This window comes from Squalius cephalus, assembly GCF_949319135.1.
Source record: "Squalius cephalus genome assembly, chromosome: 11".
Lineage (NCBI taxonomy): Eukaryota > Metazoa > Chordata > Actinopteri > Cypriniformes > Leuciscidae > Squalius > Squalius cephalus.
In genome coordinates this window covers 32650657-32668524 of record NC_137132.1, presented here as the reverse complement: position 1 = coordinate 32668524, position 17868 = coordinate 32650657, and the positions used below count along the sequence as shown (strand labels likewise).

The 17868-nt window shown below is 42.5% G+C and overlaps 1 protein-coding gene across 2 annotated transcripts in view; it reads left to right on the top strand.

The window, feature by feature from the left end:
- Positions 1-17868, top strand: part of arrb1 (arrestin, beta 1) — a 73224-nt gene that overhangs the window by 32266 nt on the left and 23090 nt on the right. For both annotated transcript variants that reach the window (XM_079885902.1, XM_079885901.1), the window contains exons 3-5: positions 10450-10480; positions 11134-11194; positions 11609-11653. In XM_079885902.1, coding sequence (XP_079742028.1) covers positions 10450-10480; positions 11134-11194; positions 11609-11653 — 137 coding nt within the window. The remainder of the gene's footprint in view (positions 1-10449; positions 10481-11133; positions 11195-11608; positions 11654-17868) is intronic.

Genomic DNA, 17868 nt, shown 5'->3' with positions numbered 1-17868 from the left:
CAGTGCCTGAGCCAAGGGATAATAACAAGAGGCTCCACTGAATGAGCCATTGATTTAGATGAAGACAATTTGACTCTGGAGATTGCAGAGAGGCAGGTTGAATGGCTGCTTCTCTTCCCAGTTGTTTGCATACGCATGACATATTCAGGAGCACTGTAGCTGCCAATCTGCTCTTAACTCTTTGGTAGTAAGACATTACTTTTTTGGCTCATGGTACTGTAGTAGGATGTCTTGGTCCCATGGCTAATGATCCCAGCTGGTGACTGAAGAGGAACCCTTAAAGGGTGAATTCACGGCTGGCAAGATGGATGATGGCCATTGGATGATGCAAAAATATCTTTGTGCAGGTAACATGGGGAAAGAGTACACATTATACACTGTTAAAAAAAAAGGTGAAATTTATGGTAAAAAAACGTCAGCTTGGTTTTTACGTAAAAAACGTCAGTATTTTACCGTAAAAAATATGGTAGCAACCTTACTTTGGACTTAAATTTACGGCAAAAAAAAAATCATTAAACAATAGGCCTATATGATGTAATATAAACTCCAAATGTACATAAATGATAACACAAACTAAGAAGAAACATAATTATTTAAATGAAATAACATCAAATGTGAAGTGTCACGCAGGGAATTCTGGCAATTTAGAGAAACAACAAGAACAGAAAAAAGAGAAGCGACGAGCAGCCTTAACTGAGGATAAAAAAACATTAAATCTCTCAAGATCTCATCAGAGGATTAAACAACTCCACAAACAGCATTACCAGCTTCACTTATTACTAACCAGATATACTTTATTTCTGTCATACATCTACAGTTCTGTTTGAGAATTAACAGAGGTTTAGATGTTGATGATTTAATGTTTCATTTGAAGTCACCATTATGGTGATCAGTGACTGCTTTAGTTGGGCTCTTGACCCTTGACTTTCTAGCATTAGTTTATCTCTGGCTGATGTAACTCTGTGTATATAAGACATGTTGATTATGGCTTGGAAATCAGAGAGAAAATGAATCAAGTGATGTTGGTTATGTGTTTATGATGACGACATCAAATTTACTGAGCTCACATAGAGCCTTATCTTTGATAATATGTGTCATTAATGTTACATTATTGAGTGTAGTAGCCCTATTATTCTACAGCATATGATCCATCAGTGTTGTGATAATTTGAAGAATTTTAAAAACTGCACAATAAAGGTTTGAACTACTGTATCTTACAGACACACAGACATCAAGAATCAGCATATGAATCTCAACAACGGTGATGATAAAAGTGCAGTGCATGATGGGAGCCATCAATCAAAACTCATCAATATCTCCCAGCATGCACTGCAACATGAATAAATTATGCTGAATTACCTTAGTATTTTCTTTTATTATTTTCTGCTTTTATTTTTGCTGTTGGTTTTGTTGCAACTTTTAGCTTGTTTTGTGATGTTCAGATTGGATTTTTGTTTGTCAAATTTTTTAAACCAATAGAGCATTAAAGGTTGTATCAGCGATTTCAGGCTGAAACATAAATGATCACATTCATCTAATCTTTCCTAACGATCCGCTAGCTGCCCGCCCCATAAACATGCTGTAAAAAAAAACGCGTCTCTGTAGGCAGCCTAGGCTCTGAAATCTGCACACAAAAACAGTTGGTTTCACCAACACTCAAAACCAAAATAAATAGTGTTCCAACCAATCACCGACAGGGGTGGGTGTTGTGAGGTTTTGCGCTCGTGCACGGCTGCCTATGACGGCTACACGCGAAAACCTCACAACACCCACCCCTGTCGGTGATTGGTTGGAACACTATTTATTTTGGTCATTTGATCATTTATGTTTGGGCCTGAAATCGCTGATACAACCTTTAATTTATTTATAATAAGTTTATTACCAGCAGTATGTGAAAAGACTGTCTGTTTTTTATTTTTATATATTTTTTATATACAGTATATGTCTATCAGTTAGGGGTGTAACGGTACACAGAAGTCACTGTTCAGTACGTACCTCGGTTTTGGGGTCACGGTTCGATGTGGGTTTGGTCCAACAGGAAAAATCAACAAATCCTCAATGCAAGGATTCTTTTCATTTATTTTGAGCAGACAATAGTGCAAATTACAGTTTGTTTCACCTAGCGGCATTTAGTCCCCCCAGAGATAGTTGTACATTTGACTGAATTGTATGCAGTTGCAGGGTTGTGTCATTTCATTTTATTATACATGTATATTTAGTGAGTACATGTGCATATATTGCCTGAACCACGTTTCATATTTTTTAAATAAAAACGAAAAGAGGCAGGTTTGCGTTTTAGATTTTGTTTTGTTATAAATATACATGCAGTGAAGATAATCAATGTGCGCATTGCCTGAACCACATTTGTGTGGCTATTAATAAAGATTTTTAAAACGAAAACAAAAAGAGGCAGGCTAGTGTACATATTTAGTTTTATTGTAAATATACGTACAGTTAACCGGAGTAGCCAAGGAGAAGTGAGTGACCTTATCAAGAACGCTGCTGTACCATTTGCAGAATCACCAAACTTACGTCCTCCCGTCTTCGGGAGTTTGTAATCCTGAGACAAACTTGGCAAGTCCAAACTACCAAGGACTTGGTAATAAATGCCCTTGTTTTGGGTTGGTGCCTAGATCGTCTCTTCTTCCTCTGCTTTCTTTTCTGTTGTGGCGGTTAGCAAACAGCGTTGCATTACCATTACCTTGCACCCCCTTCTGAATTGGAGTGTGAATCATCTGTGACTGATTGTATTCACATGTTTAAATGTTAAATTTAAATGTTAGCATATAGTAGTTAAATACCACTTTTTTAGTTTACAGAAACTAAATGTATCAGAAGTGATGATTTATTGGATAAATATTTGTTAAGAGTATTTCCTACTCATAATTTCGACCATTGTGAAGCTAATATTGTGGTCTTTTTATATCAGTTTTGAACAAAACATTTTGTAAGTCAGTGCCATTAAAACCACTTCAAATTTGTCCTCTAATGCTAAAGCCATAAAAATCCCACAAACATGTGTTTTTGAAGTCGCTAATGGTTCACACTCACTGCTCTAATAGTAAACAGCTTTTTGCTTACTGCCTGTAAGATCCCTATCATTACACACTTCTTTATCGTAAACCAAAATGCTTCCTCTGAAAGCTTAACGTCCATTAATGAGGACACTCCTCTAATAAGGATGTAAAGTTGAGAGAGGATATGCTGGTGCCCAGAGGGATTTCTGGAGACACCACAGCTAATTTACAGCAGCATTAGGACTCTTAACAGAGAGGAAAGCTGGGTAATTTAATTGAAGCCCTTTAACTAGAATAAACATGCCTGTATAGGCAATCACTACATAGGACACCGAAAAGACAGGCTGAGAAGAGTTTGTGCCTCACCTGCCTAACTTTAGCCTTGGTCTGTTTAACTAGCAAAGGCTTGAGGAATAGTATCTATTAGGTACTGTATCCCACAATGCAATGTGCTTGATTAGACCTTCAATTTCTAATGTCACAAATGAATGGGAATAATATCAGCTGCATTTTTAAATCTCCTTCTTGATTATTTGATCATACTGCCAAGATTTAAAGGGTTAGCTCACCCAAAAATGAAAATTTACTCACCCTCATGTCGTTCCAAACCCATAAGACTTTTGCTCATCTTCAAAACACAAATGATGATATACTTAATGAAACCTGAGATATTTATGTCCCTATACTGTAAAAATAAAAGGTGCCTGGAGGAACCTTTTGGGGTACAGAACCGTCTGTAGATCCTCTAGGCACCCTTTGAAAAGGGGCGGTTCTCTGAGGAACCACACAGGTTTCCTGAGGAACTCTTTTATGAAGCACTGTGTGGATCCGCTTTGGGTGCCTCCAGGAACCAAATTGCATTTTTTATTTATTTATTAATTTCATGTTATTATGGTTATGATTAAATTCTATTTAAATAAACAAACTGAACCAAATACTTTAGATACATTTTAATACATACACTTCCATGCACTTAAAAAAAAAAGCTAGTAATAGATTATTATCAATAAATACACACACAAAAAAAATAGTGTAATACATAAGCAACATGAATAACCAACCATGTATATACAATAGGCTACACAAGAAAAGACATCTCAACAAAATGCTTGGAAACACATATGTTCCATGTAATAAATCAATGGATTTTTTTTTTTTAATTTTGACTAATTAAAAATGTCCATCTTCACTTAATTTTAAAACATTTGTGTTTCAGTCCGCTTGTTAAGTCTGACGTCACTGTTTCCAAGTCCAAAAGCTCTATCAGATGCCAAAAACAAACAACAAACAGTGCTAATACTCATTGTGCCGTAATATTCCTGAAAATTATGATCCTAACCTTTATCTCTATACCGAAATCTCAGATGGTTAGTTGAGACTGGAGACTGTAATGTTCACTATGGCTTTTGAAAAGCTTAAATGTGTGACTTGAATCAACAGTGCTCATTAATGGTTGTTGAGTATTCTCACTAGAAACAAGATAAAGGAAGTAGAAGTAGAGGCTTCGACCCGGAAACAGTATTCCTTATGCCACAACAAGCAGACAACATTTTCCATTATAACAGAGTTAAGGTGCAGTAAAATGATCTGTTGTTCTGTGAATTTTCACTGGTGAATTACAGTCATTTCAATAAGAATCCACACGATTAGCAATTTCGTGTATGGTCAAAAATTTCACTATGGGACCAAGGTGGTCACTTATGGAAGTAAAATAATGTCAAATGTTTTTGAAACAAAAAGCCTGTTGAATTGCACTACTTCAATCCATTGCATTAAGCATGCTTGCATTTTACTGCATTGTATTTTTAGGGCTTGCATTTTTATGGGCTGAAATTCAGCATGGTTGAATATTTAAGCAGTGAATATTTAAATTCAAAACATCTCAAACACATTTTCATTATTAAAAATTCAATAATCCATATTCCCCTTTCATATTTCACTTCCAAAATATTCAAACTGTTTAAAAATACAACCTATAATATTCAACAGGCAATTTTCTTTCTCTTTGCAAATTCGCTTCCACAAATTCAGTGGTTCAAATTCGACAGAAAATTCTACGTTGACATCCAGGAAAAGCAGTAGATTGCCGAGCATACTCTCCATCTGCTGTTAGTCGACCTCACCAGCAGGGGGTACAAGCGCGTGTTGTTGACGAAGATCAGCAACAGTTAGAGCAAGCCATTCATTCATAAAACTCATTTACAGCAATGTAAGTGTATTTGTGATTATTATGACGGCTGTTTTATGTTAAATTCAGTGTCTTCACGGTTACTTTTCCTGTGGAGCCTACATGCATCTTTCTCTACCGTGAACGAGATTATAATGTTATTCCCCCGATGCGAATGTACAGATCCAATGTTACATTACATACAATGGACATTAGCACATTTAGGGACCATCTCTAAAGTTACATATGACATTGGTATACACGTTTCTAAATTAAATAGCATTTGAAGAGAACGACTTACAGTCATAAAACCAACTGTAAAGTGTTCATGTAGTGTCAGGCATAATGCGCACCCTTTAGATTTTTGATATTTATTCAAATAAATTAAAGTTTGCTATTGAAGTTAGAAACGTGTATGCTAATGTTGTATTGTAGTGCAATTCAACAGGATTTTTGTTTCAAAAACATTTGACATTATTTTGCTTCCATAGTCACTGGAATTCGCTGGATTTGACCAACAGAAAGCTGCTTGAAAGTGACTCCTGTGCGAGCTGTGCTTCATATATTACATCGCTACACTGCTGACAATGGTCAATGGACCTTTGAGGAGATGTTTGCTGTATGTGAACATCACTTAGAGCCCCTTTAAGTACACTTGTCTAGTTCAATTCAATGCAACAATTTATGTAAAAATGGATAAATATTCTGTTAAGCTCCAAAAATGTCTCAGAAAATATGATCCTAAAAATATGAAAAATTGTTAAAAAAAAAATTGAGTCCACAACTTATGTGTTATGAGTTGTGTTGTAAGTCTTCTGAAGCCATGTAATAACTTTTTTTGTCTAAAAAGACTAAACTTGAAGTTATAATTTCAAATGTCTTATATTAAAATGCAAATGATCAAAGGGCCCCAATTATGGATTTTTGAAAATGACCATAGTGTGTAACATAGCTCTAAGTGAATGAAAACATCCTGCAACGTTATAAATCTGAAAGTGCACCGTATATAAAGTTATTGTCTTTCAAAAGTAAGAGTCGAGTCTGAGTCAATTAAATTAATTGTTTTTCAAACGAGTCATAAGCCGCTTCGTTGTGACATCAAGACGAAACATTAGCATATTGCCCGCCCACTTATTGCACGTGCAGACACCAGGGAAAACTTGAACCTCAAACCAGCAGCTGATTCCTGTGGATATTAGATAGCATCATGTCGAGAAGACAGCGCTGTGCTCTACAATGTGAAGGTAAAGCCAGTTTTGTTTCACTGCCCAAGGACGAGCATGTGAAGAATCAGTGGTTGAAATTCATCTTTACCATGATATCACAGCAGTATAATCCTAAACTTTCGCTGTGTTCCCTTTATTTTACTGACGACTTCTTCTGAAATCTTGGAGTTCAATGCACGATTCGCAAACCGCTTGCTCTTGAAAGATGGTGTTCAAAATACTTAGTTTTGAGTTTTATATTGTGTAGGTCTCCTGCTAACTGGCTAACTCACGTTATCACTGTCTTACTGAAATACTTCTGCTATTCAGCTGTGGGCCACTATTACCTATAACTGTGTCTATTAATGCAGATTGTCTGTCGTTCTCACTAGTTTGAGGAAAGATTAAGCATGGAGCAAGATTTGTTTTACCAACATTTATGATACATCAGTAATTCTGATACATTCACGCTAGAGCTCGGCTAATGTATACATTGCATACATGCATTGTTATTGATACAGTTTCCACATGTTCACCGCAATATATTACAAAAATACTCTGTAAATAAATTAGTACAAATAAAAGAATCGGTTTGTTGATAGACATGCACTTGTTAATGCTGATGGTGAGGAATTACAGTTGCAACATCTCATAATGTACCTCAAACTGAGTAGTGTATCACTGAGAAACGTCCTGCTCGAGTTGTCCTTGCGATGGAGGTTCGGGTTGAATAACTAGTTCTTCCAGTGTTTCATCATCGGACTCGCGCTCGCATTGATATGGTAAAATCGACATCATTGTTCGTTACTGTCTTTAGTTTACGGTGTAGGAAGCCTCAGGACAGCTGACATTGTTATGGCAATGGGTGTTTTTGTTTTCAACGCACGCGCTGTACGCGGTAAACCAATCACAACAGACTGAGGTGTCTGGCCAATCAGAGCAGAGTAGCTCGCTTGGCGCCAAACCTGTAATATTACTTTTCTGAGTAACATGAATGAGATTTGAGAGCATGAGGGAAGATTTTCAGAGAATAACTGATTAAAAAACACAAGTACACAGTCAAACCATACAGTTTCAAACAGAAAAGTTCATAGTAATAAAGTACTTGCATGTGGTGCAGGTAAATTACTGTAATTCAATGATGCCTCTGAAATTTTCAGATTATTTTAGAAATGTTTGTTCTGGGGAAACAAAAGAACAAAGCTGATTATATCCATTCACAACATAATATTTATTGGCCAGTAAAGGGCTTTAAAATGGTATTTGAGAGAATGAGGACACCTGTAGTAAATAAACAAAAACAGGCCAAACTAAGTATATTAACCACTTGTGTTATTCATAACTAATGCCAATGAGACAGCAGGAATCAGCTAAATTAGTTATATCAGCAATTTGAAGACACAGTTGTACACGATATAAAGGTTTAAATTAATCAATAAAATAGGCCTATACTAAATAAATGTAAGCCTATGTGTTAGGCCTATAGCCTAATAATAATAGGATAATAATGATCTTATTCTGGTCTCACAGAACCATTGGGTTCCTCCAGATGCTGGCTTTAACATAAGAGATCTTCCAGGAACCACTTAAATGTTAAAAGATCTTACAATAACCCTTTTATTGAATTCGAGTTCCCCTAATTTCCCCCAAAGCACTTCGAGGTCTCATGGTAATGAAAAGGTGACTCCAGAACATCTGAACTGAATACAAAGTTCTTAAAGGATCCCATAAATTCCTGCAAGAACCGTAAAGATTGTCAATGCTCCACCAGTAACCCTACTATAGGAGAAAGAGCTTTGAGGCACTTAAATTACATTTTGAAGTTAATCCAAGTCTTTTGAAGACACACGGTTGCTTTATATGATTAATAAAAATAAAGTAGGCTGTTATTCACATATAAACATTAATCAATGCAAATAGAGCACATCAAATATGGTGAATGGAAGCTTAAACATGCATGCTTGACACTAATGAGAACTAATGACGTTTGTTAGGGAACTAATTAAGACCACAGCTGAAGTCAAGTCAAGTCACCTTTATTTATATAGCACTTTTTACACTAGGGATTGTTTCAAAGCAGCTTTACAGTGATGACAGGGAAATAATGCAAAAAAGATTGTTTTGGCTATACAGCAGCTCTAGAAGAAAATTATGTAATTGTCCAGCTTAAGTAAGTTCAGTGATGGTTCATTTTTGTTGTAAAAAAGTTATTAATTTTGTTCATTTATCTATACAGCAGCTCTGGAGAAAACCGTTATGTCATCGTCCAGCTCAGTTCAGTTCTCATATAATGGTGTCAATGCAGGCAGATCAGTATTATTGCTGAATATTAAGTGTCCCAAACTAAGCAAGCCAAAAGCCAAAGGCGACGGTGGCAAGGAACCAAAACTCCATCGGGGGAATGGAGAAAAAACCTTGGGAGAACCCAGGCTCAGTCGGGGGGCCAGTTCTCCTCTGGCCAACGAATGAACAGTGAATGATTATGATTCAGACATCTCAGGTCAGAAGTCAGATTGGATCGGAACAGAATGATTAATTAATGAGTAACCTAGGTAAACTACTAGGAAACTAGGAGAAACTCAACAAAACAACATACTCTTGACAACTAAAGACTAATAATAATTATGTTGAAACAAAATTAGATTAAAGATGCAAATTAACTATTTTATTTTCTAGGCTTTATTTACACCTCTCACTAAATTGAGATCAGGTAACAATGCAGCATACTATTGTTTAAAATGTTTTATGCCACTGTAGTATTATATGCTGAACATAGCCAGTGTCTCTGTACATTTGACTTTGGGTTAGTCAGTCTTTATCCATTTCACAAATGTGAAAAAATGTGTTTCTTCTGTAGGGTGGCACCCTAAATCTTTATCCAGAAAGAAAACAGCTCATTTCGTTGAGGCCATATACCAACAGATAAAATGCCTCAGCGTTCCTTTAAAAATGTAGGCCATCACATCAGCACAGGCTGATTTACAACTTCATTTATTGTTGTTTGCTGTAGGGTGCTATCTGTGAAAGTAATGGCTGAACTGTGGGTGAGGATCTAACAGATTTGGCATTATTTCAGAGCCACTGAGGCAGTCAATCTTTCCACAAAGAAAAAAATATGTCTTGGAAAATAAACAGTATTTCTATCCTGTGCCTTGAGTATAAACTGCTAAGGGTTTCTTTGCAAATATTGCAGCTAAGGTGGCCTTTTTTATAGCTGTTTGACTACTTAATGGCATTAGAAATTTTTGTATTTTTTTGTTTTTTGTTTACCACTTTTACACATCTTTCACATACATATCGCTTTACATTTATCACTCGGTGATAATATAGTTTACATTTTGTGATGATATAAAAAATCAAGCAGTTGAGATTTGATATAGTGTATCGCCATACATAAGTATACTGCATGTAGGCCTATGTGAATAAAGTTTGATATACGTACATTTACAATTTTATATATAGACTTGTTCAATAAATTGGTTTACATTTGTGCAACGGTATAAACAGTCAAGCAGTTGAGATTTGCTACATAATGTATGCATATAAAGTTGGATCTTGTCACAATCTGTGGTGTTTTCTGTTTAGTTTTTCAAGGACTCTTAATTTGTTTATGGCCTGTGTTTCTATTCCCTTTACGCTTGTCACCATGGATATTCATTGAATTATTGATCATCACACACCTGTTCCTTATTTGTTCGTTAGTTCTCTGTGTATATAACATCCTCAGTTTCTCTTTTGTTTTGTTTTATATACAGTATATATATGTATATATATGTATATATAGATATATATATATGATATTTAAGCAAATCTAAAAACACAAAGTAAAGAGCATCCAGAAGGAATGATTTAGGGGTCTTGCACCAGCCAAGCAACTGTCATTGTGGGGAATGGGAATGCTAATGGTTAACACTTTCCAAGTATTTTATGGTTTACAGAACCTAAGGATGTCACAGAGACAAATGTGATTTCTCAGGACACCTATTTCAGTGATATCTGTCAAGGGGTAGGGACATTGTATGCATGCTATATCTTATGTGTCACTCTTGTATTTCCACAGGGTGTTCAAGAAGGCAAGTCCGAATGGAAAGGTAATATTACGTTCATTTTTTCCCTCCTTCATGTCTACTGATCATTTTAGTGTTTCAGTTGTTTAGAATCTGATATTTCAAAGGTTTTCTGTCAGTGTCTTCAGCATAGCCTGTTATGAAATGGTTATGTCTGAACAACCACAAATATTGAGCAACAAAGTATCTCTTGTTCCAAAATTTGATTTGATGTTTGTGATGGTTAGCCAGACTGATGGGTCCCAGCTCGCAATGGCTGTGCGGTTAGCATATAGCCTAGCCTCGAGTCTATATGTATCATTAGCAGGGAGACCTGTGGTGCGCCACAACAGTCCTTGAGCAGGAAGCGGGCGTGGGGCGAATATGAAAGAGGGGGTATGTGACTCAGTACCCAGCCTTCTGCAAAGCTGGGAAAGGCTTTTCCAAGGATCGGCACAACACAACTATTATGTAAACATATATTTTTGAATGGTACAAATTGGTCTTGATCAAAATGCACCTAAAGAACAAATTAGTGCTCATAACTAAAGAGATTTAAAAGCATTCATTTTGATAAGGTTAATGAAATATAAATATAGAACTGTACATACGCAACAGCGCAAATGGCCATTTTAGCTCAGTTCAAATTGTTCTGCGTTTGAATTATGCTGATTGTAATTTTATGATTGCCTTTTCAGCTAACTGTGTACCTTGGTAAGAGGGATTTCGTTGACCATGTGGACCTTGTGGATCCTGTCGGTAGGCAATAAAAATCAAAATCTTAAATTTCAGTTTAACTTTACGTTAGTAAACATGTTACTTTGTAATTACATTGTAATTAATAAGTCATAAATAAGTGTGTACTTAATTTGTAATCACTTACAAACCTGTATCTGACCTCAATAGCAGTAAAAGACATGAGCACATTAAGTACACAATATACTTTAAGTACATAGTAAAGACACCTAATATCAAGTGTGACCCTATAATCATGCATTATTGTACATTATATGCAAAATTATTCATCAAAGAAAACACAATTTTAACATTTAATTTTTTTAAATAGAGTTGATGAATTGAATTAAAAATTAAAGTAATAAATAACAATAATTTCTTACCTAAGCTGGTATGAAGCTGACATTTTACCCATAAAATATCTTTTTCCTATTGCAGATGGTGTGGTTTTAATTGATCCAGAGTACTTGAAAGAAAGAAAAGGTGAGGAGCCCCCCCCCCCCCCATTTTTTTAAAAGCCATGGTATAGCAATATGTTATGTTCATGTGGTCTCATAAAAAAGCAATGGGTTTATATCACAATTGTTCCTCCTAAACAAGATTAAAGTGCCTCTATTATGCTCCCCCCCCCCCCCCCCCCCCGGATATTATCTATCATGTAGTGTGTTAAAAGCTGTTTGTGAGTGAAAAGGTCTGCAAAGTTTTAAAGATCAAAGTGCAGGATAAATGGAATTTAAAAAGAATCGGTTCTGAACTGACTGAAATGAGTCGTCAGTAATTCCAGCCTTACTTACTGCTCAAACGTATGTGGGTTTGTAACAAATCTGCATAATGCCAGCCTATGTTTTTCAATGGCTGCCTGGAAACATTGTCTACTTTGACCCTCAAACACTGTAGTTGTAGCTGAGTCTGGAAGAGTCTGATCTGTGTTGTCGACATGTCGAAAAGACTATGTTCTCTGCACTGTCAAAGCAAATCCACTTTACCTACACTTCCAAAGGATGAGGAATCTGGCTTGAATTAATATGGTAAAAGCGACACAATCACTACCATTCGTATCACTGTGTACCATGTGCTGAGGATGGGCCATCTGACCAATCAGAAAGGAGTAATTTAGAGAGGCTGAATCCTTTATCTAACTGTTTCAGACACTGTGAGATAAGAGGTGATGCTTCAATGTAGATTATGAGAAGTGTTTTTTGACCATGGATGGATGAAAACCTATTGTAGGACACCTCCAAAAAAGTTAGGATCCTTATAAAATAGCATAATGGGGGCGCTTATTAAATGAAGAACAGATAATTTGCAGAACTTCCCTGATGCACAGATGTTTCTCCTAAGAAGAAGACCCTGTTAATCACACATTCAGAAGAGGTTTCAGTGTTATTAACCGTTCTCATATTTTAAAGATGGAAGCCATGGAAGTCTGGAATCATCATAAATCAGAGATCTCAATATAAACTCAGACATCACTCATAAAATTTTTTTCCCAAGACTAAAATCTGAGATGTGCAATCCACATTAATTTTATAGCTCTGAACACTTAGTGTATGTCAATAATTGTTCCATTTGTTGCTGGTTTTCTTTTATCAGGAACCGGGAGAACAAAGTTGACTGTAAATCCATTAACTATACAGTTCTCTTACGAGAGGTTCTCTCGTATTGCGTAAGAAGCTTACGCTACGGGTAAAGTCATCTTTTCTCGAGATATGAAGCCAAAAAATTATCCTTAATTTAATATCTTGTCAACGCAGTGCGGCAGCAAGCAGACCTAGAGCAAGCGAAGTCGCGTGCTCATTGGCTGCTCTGCGGCAACTGCAGCAGCCTATCGCTGAAACCTTAGCGTGACGTCACGCCCAATGAGCGCGCTGGGCGCGCTCACGCGTCACAGCCCATGTGAGGAGGCGTGGCTTTAGCTTATAAAAGAAGGTTCAGAGGCTGCTATTCTCTGATTTTTGTCTCTTCAGCGACGCACTACGCATCGCTGGACTCTGAGGAAGCCGCCGTTGAAACAAGCGCCTTGCAAGCCGAGGATTACCTGAGGAAGCCGGTCGTCTTCGCCGCCTTCAGCTATCCCTGCCTGCTTCGCTATCCGGCGATTATATCCTTTTACATTGCATCATGCCTAACTGCATTTCCTGCAAAGCTCCGCTCAGCGAAAGAGACCGCCATGTGATCTGCGTTCTCTGCCTGGGTCGTGACCACGCAGCCCTCGCTCTCTCCGCGGGCGGCTGTGAATTATGCGAAGAACTGCCGATGTCGACCCTGCGGGCTCGACTCGCCTCGTTCGACGCTCTCGCTGTCTCACCGTCTGCCTCCACCGGACCGCGCAAGAAGAAGCGCCGCTCTCAGAGGCCACCGGAACCCGCGGCAGCTGCTGAGTGCTCGCCGGAGCCCCTCCCTCGAGCCTCGCTATCTCCCTCTCCCCTTCCCGACGCGCAGCGGCCGGCCTTCGCCCGCACTGCCGTCGCCCTAGGGGATGAAGCGGACGACGCCGCTTTATCAGACAGCTGTTCTCTCATGGCTTCGGACAGCGAGGCATGGTCGGGGTCTCACCGCTCCGCCTCCTCGACACAGGAGTCTAGCAAGTCCCGCGCCAGTGTCGACGCGGAACTCCTCCGCCTCCTCACCAAAGCGGTCGACCAGATGGGACTGGACTGGTCCCCACCCAAGGCCCCCGCGCCTAACAGGCTCGACGGGTGTTTTCTGCCTAGCCGCCGCCAAGCGCCCGCCTCTAGGTCAGCACCCTTCCTGCCTGAGCTCCACTCTGAGCTCGCTAAATCGTGGAACGCCCCATTCTCCGCGAGACTCCGCTCACCGGCCTCCGCGACCCTCTCCCAAGTGGACGGGGCCGCCGAGAAGGGATATACACAGATCCCTCCGGTCGAAGAAGCCGTGGCAACGCACCTTTGCCCGCCATCCGCTAGATGGCGCTCAAAGTCTGCCCTGCCGTCAAAAGCCTGCAGGACCACCTCAGCCCTCGTCGGCCGCGCTTTCGCTGCCGCCGGCCAGGCCGCTTCCGCCCTGCACTCCATGGCTGTGCTCCAGATCCTCCAAGCCGATCTCCTCCGTGATCTGGACGAGAGAGGCCCGGATCAGGACACTCTGACTGACCTGCGCAGCGCGACGGACCTCTCGCTTCGCGCCACCAAGTCAGCGGCACAAGCCATCGGAAGGTCCATGGCTTCGCTCACCGTCACCGAAAGGCACCTTTGGTTGACGCTGGCGGATATGAGCGAAAGGGAGCGCGCAGTTTTCCTCAACGCCCCGCTTTCCCCCACCGGCCTGTTCGGCCCAGCGGTCAGTGGGATTGTGGATCGCTTCTCAGAGGTGCAGAAAGCCTCACAGGCTATGAACCTCTTTCTGCCCCGCCGCTCGAGCTCCGCTGCAGGCCGCTCTCAGGATCAGCCTCCTGCACGCAGCTCGACACAGCGCTCTGCTCAGCCTCCATCTTCGCGACGCCAGGGCGGCCGCCCTAGACAGCGCTCAGTCAGCCGTCGCAGACCGCCTCCCCCCCGGGGACCCCGGCCTAGGATAGCGCTGAAACCTGAGCCCGCGAAGTCCTCCTAGCAGCCGCAGGGAGGAAAAGATGGCTGAGTCCCGCTGCGGCCGGACTGCCATCAAAGCGCCCAGCCCTGTCAGTCCCCTTAAAAAAGGCTACTGCAGTGGTTCACATCGCAGCCAACGAGCCAGTAACACAACTCGCTCGCCTGCACACAAACGCCGTTTTTACGGCGACCCAGAGATATCTCATAAAGAGTTTGGTTTCGGGTTTTCCGGCTCACGCCGAAGGTGTCATGAGTGTAGAAAATGTGCCCACACCCACGTGCTCACCACTACACACAAACACAGTTTCCCCGGTAACGCTCACAGAGCGCACTCTCATAAAGCGGGCAAGCGCCGCTCGAGTGCTAAGTGTAGAAAATGTGCCCACGAATCTGTGCCCACACCTACACGCTGCACGCTCTGTCACTCAGTTATCCCGGGATGCAGATCTTCTAAAGCTCCCCAGCACTGGCCGTGTTGTGTATGTAAGCCCCGCGCCCGCTCACGAGCGCGCGCACTTACAATCAGACACGTTTACCCCCATGCCGCTCTCGCGCCACGGGCTCCCAGCTTCAAAATGTGCCCCGTCCACAGTGATCGAGCCATTGAATGCTGCACAGCCAGTCCCCGCTGTCTGCGAGCCCCCGTATTCGAGCACCGGCGACGCGCGCAATGCGCGCGTCCCCCTATCTTCTCTGATACAGGTTCCCCATCCCGCACAGCGCGGCGATCTGAACCCAGAGACCATTCGACCCCTAGCGAGATGTGCCAGCGCATGGCAAGCTATCCAGGGCGTGTCAGAATGGGTGCTGAATACCATAAAGCACGGCTATTCGCTTCAATTCGCTCGCCGTCCGCCTCGCTTTCTAGCGCGAACCGAGACGAGTGTGAACACAGAAGTGGCTCATCTGCTTCGGGCAGAAATAGCAAAGCTGTTGCACAAGGGGGCTATAGAACAAGTGCATCCTTCTCTGAGCGAGTCGGGCTTCTACAGCCGTTATTTCCTCGTACCCAAGAAGGACGGGACGCTGAGACCCATTTTAGATCTGAGACACTTGAACAGAGCCCTCATGAGACGGCCGTTCAAAATGATTACAACCAGACAAATCCTCGCGCAAATTCGCCAGGGAGACTGGTTTATCTCTCTCGATCTGAAGGATGCATACTTCCAGATCCAGATAATTCCCCGTCACAGGCCATTCTTGAGATTCGCCTTCGACGGCCGGGTATATCAGTACACCGTCCTGCCGTTCGGTCTATCTTTGGCACCCCGTACATTCACGAAGTGCATGGACGCGGCTCTCGTTCCCCTGAGAACTCAGGGGATACGGGTACTGAACTATCTGGACGACTGGCTAATTCTAGCGCATTCAGAGTCAGAGCTTTTGTCTCACAGGACAGCGCTTCTCGGCCATCTGGAAAATTTGGGTCTCTCGGTCAATTGGGCCAAGAGCTCATTACTGCCCCGCCAGTTTATCTCGTTCCTCGGAATAGAACTGGATTCGGTGGCTATGACGGCCAGACTGTCAGAGCAGCGCGCGCGCCGCATTCGACACCTAGCCGCATCTTTCCAGACGGGCAACCAGACTCCGCTGAGAACATTCCAGCGAGTTTTGGGGCACATGGCCTCAGCGGCTGCAGTGCTTCAGCTGGGCTTACTGCGCATGCGCCCGCTTCAACGCTGGCTAAGAGCGCGAGTGCCTCACCGAGCCTGGACGGCCGGCAGCTTACGAGTCAGAGTGAGTCAGGGCTGTGTCTCAGCCCTTCGACCCTGGCTGGCAGCCGAATGGTATCGCACTGGGGTGACGATGGGAGTTGTCTCACGCCGGAAAGTTATCTCGACAGACGCGTCCAACGGAGGTTGGGGAGCGCTTTTCGAGGGCAGACCGGTCTATGGCCGCTGGTCAGACCAGGAGTGTCGCCTTCATATAAACTGTCTAGAGATGCTGGCGGTCGAGAATGCGCTCAAGCACTTCCTCCCATACCTGCAAGGCCACCATGTACTGGTCCGCACAGACAACATGTCAGTGGTAGCCTATGTGAACCGCCAGGGCGGTCTCAGATCCAAAATGCTCTGCACCCTGGCGGAACGCCTCCTAGTGTGGGCTCAGCACTCACTGCGCTCACTGAGAGCCGCGCACGTGCCGGGTCGCCTGAACGATGGTCCAGACAGACTGTCCAGGGACAATGTTCCCCCGGGAGAGTGGTCCTTGCATCCCCAAACAGTCCAGTTACTGTGGCGCCGTTTCGGCAGAGCGAAAGTCGACCTCTTTGCGTCACAAGACAACGCGCAATGCCCAAAGTTCTTTTCAAAGAACGAGGACGCGCTGGCCCAGAACTGGCCCAGCGGCCCGCTTTACGCTTTTCCCCCGGTCTCCCTGCTGCCGCAGGTTATCGAGAGATTCAGGGAAGCGCGCCACACGGTGCTCCTCATAGCCCCGTATTGGGAGAATCAAACATGGTTCCCGGATCTAATACGGCTGGCGGACACAGCCCCCTGGCCGTTACCGGTGAGGAGAGACCTTCTCTCTCAAGCCCACGGCTCGATTTTGCACCCCCATCCAGAGCGCTGGTCTCTGCATGCGTGGGTCATCAACGGTTACCCGTTGACTTGCCAACAGGGGTTGCGAACACGATCACACAGTCTAGAGCCCCCTCTACGAGGCGGCTCTATGCTTCAAAATGGTCTGTGTTTAGTAAATGGTGCACCGCCAAAGGGCTGGATCCACTAACATGTGGGGTATCGCAGGTGCTGGGCTTCCTCCAAGAGCTGTTGGACGCGGGCAGGTCCCCCTCCACGCTCAAAGTTTATGTTGCGGCCATCTCAGCTTTTGCCGACTCGGCACTGGGCCGCGCATTAGGGAGGAACGAGTTCATCATCCGCTTCCTCAGGGGAGCGAGGAGATTGAACCCGCCGCGACCCCCGTCGGTTCCTATTTGGGATCTGTCCCTGGTCTTAGAGGCCATGAAAGCGCATCCCTTTGAACCCATGGAAACAGTGGATATGAAATATCTCACGCTAAAAACCGTTTTTCTGATAGCACTGTCGTCAGTTAAACGCGTGGGTGACCTTCACGCGCTGTCAGTTAACGCTGCATGCCTCGAGTTTGGACCTAATGACTCTAAAGTCATCCTCAAACCGAGACACGGTT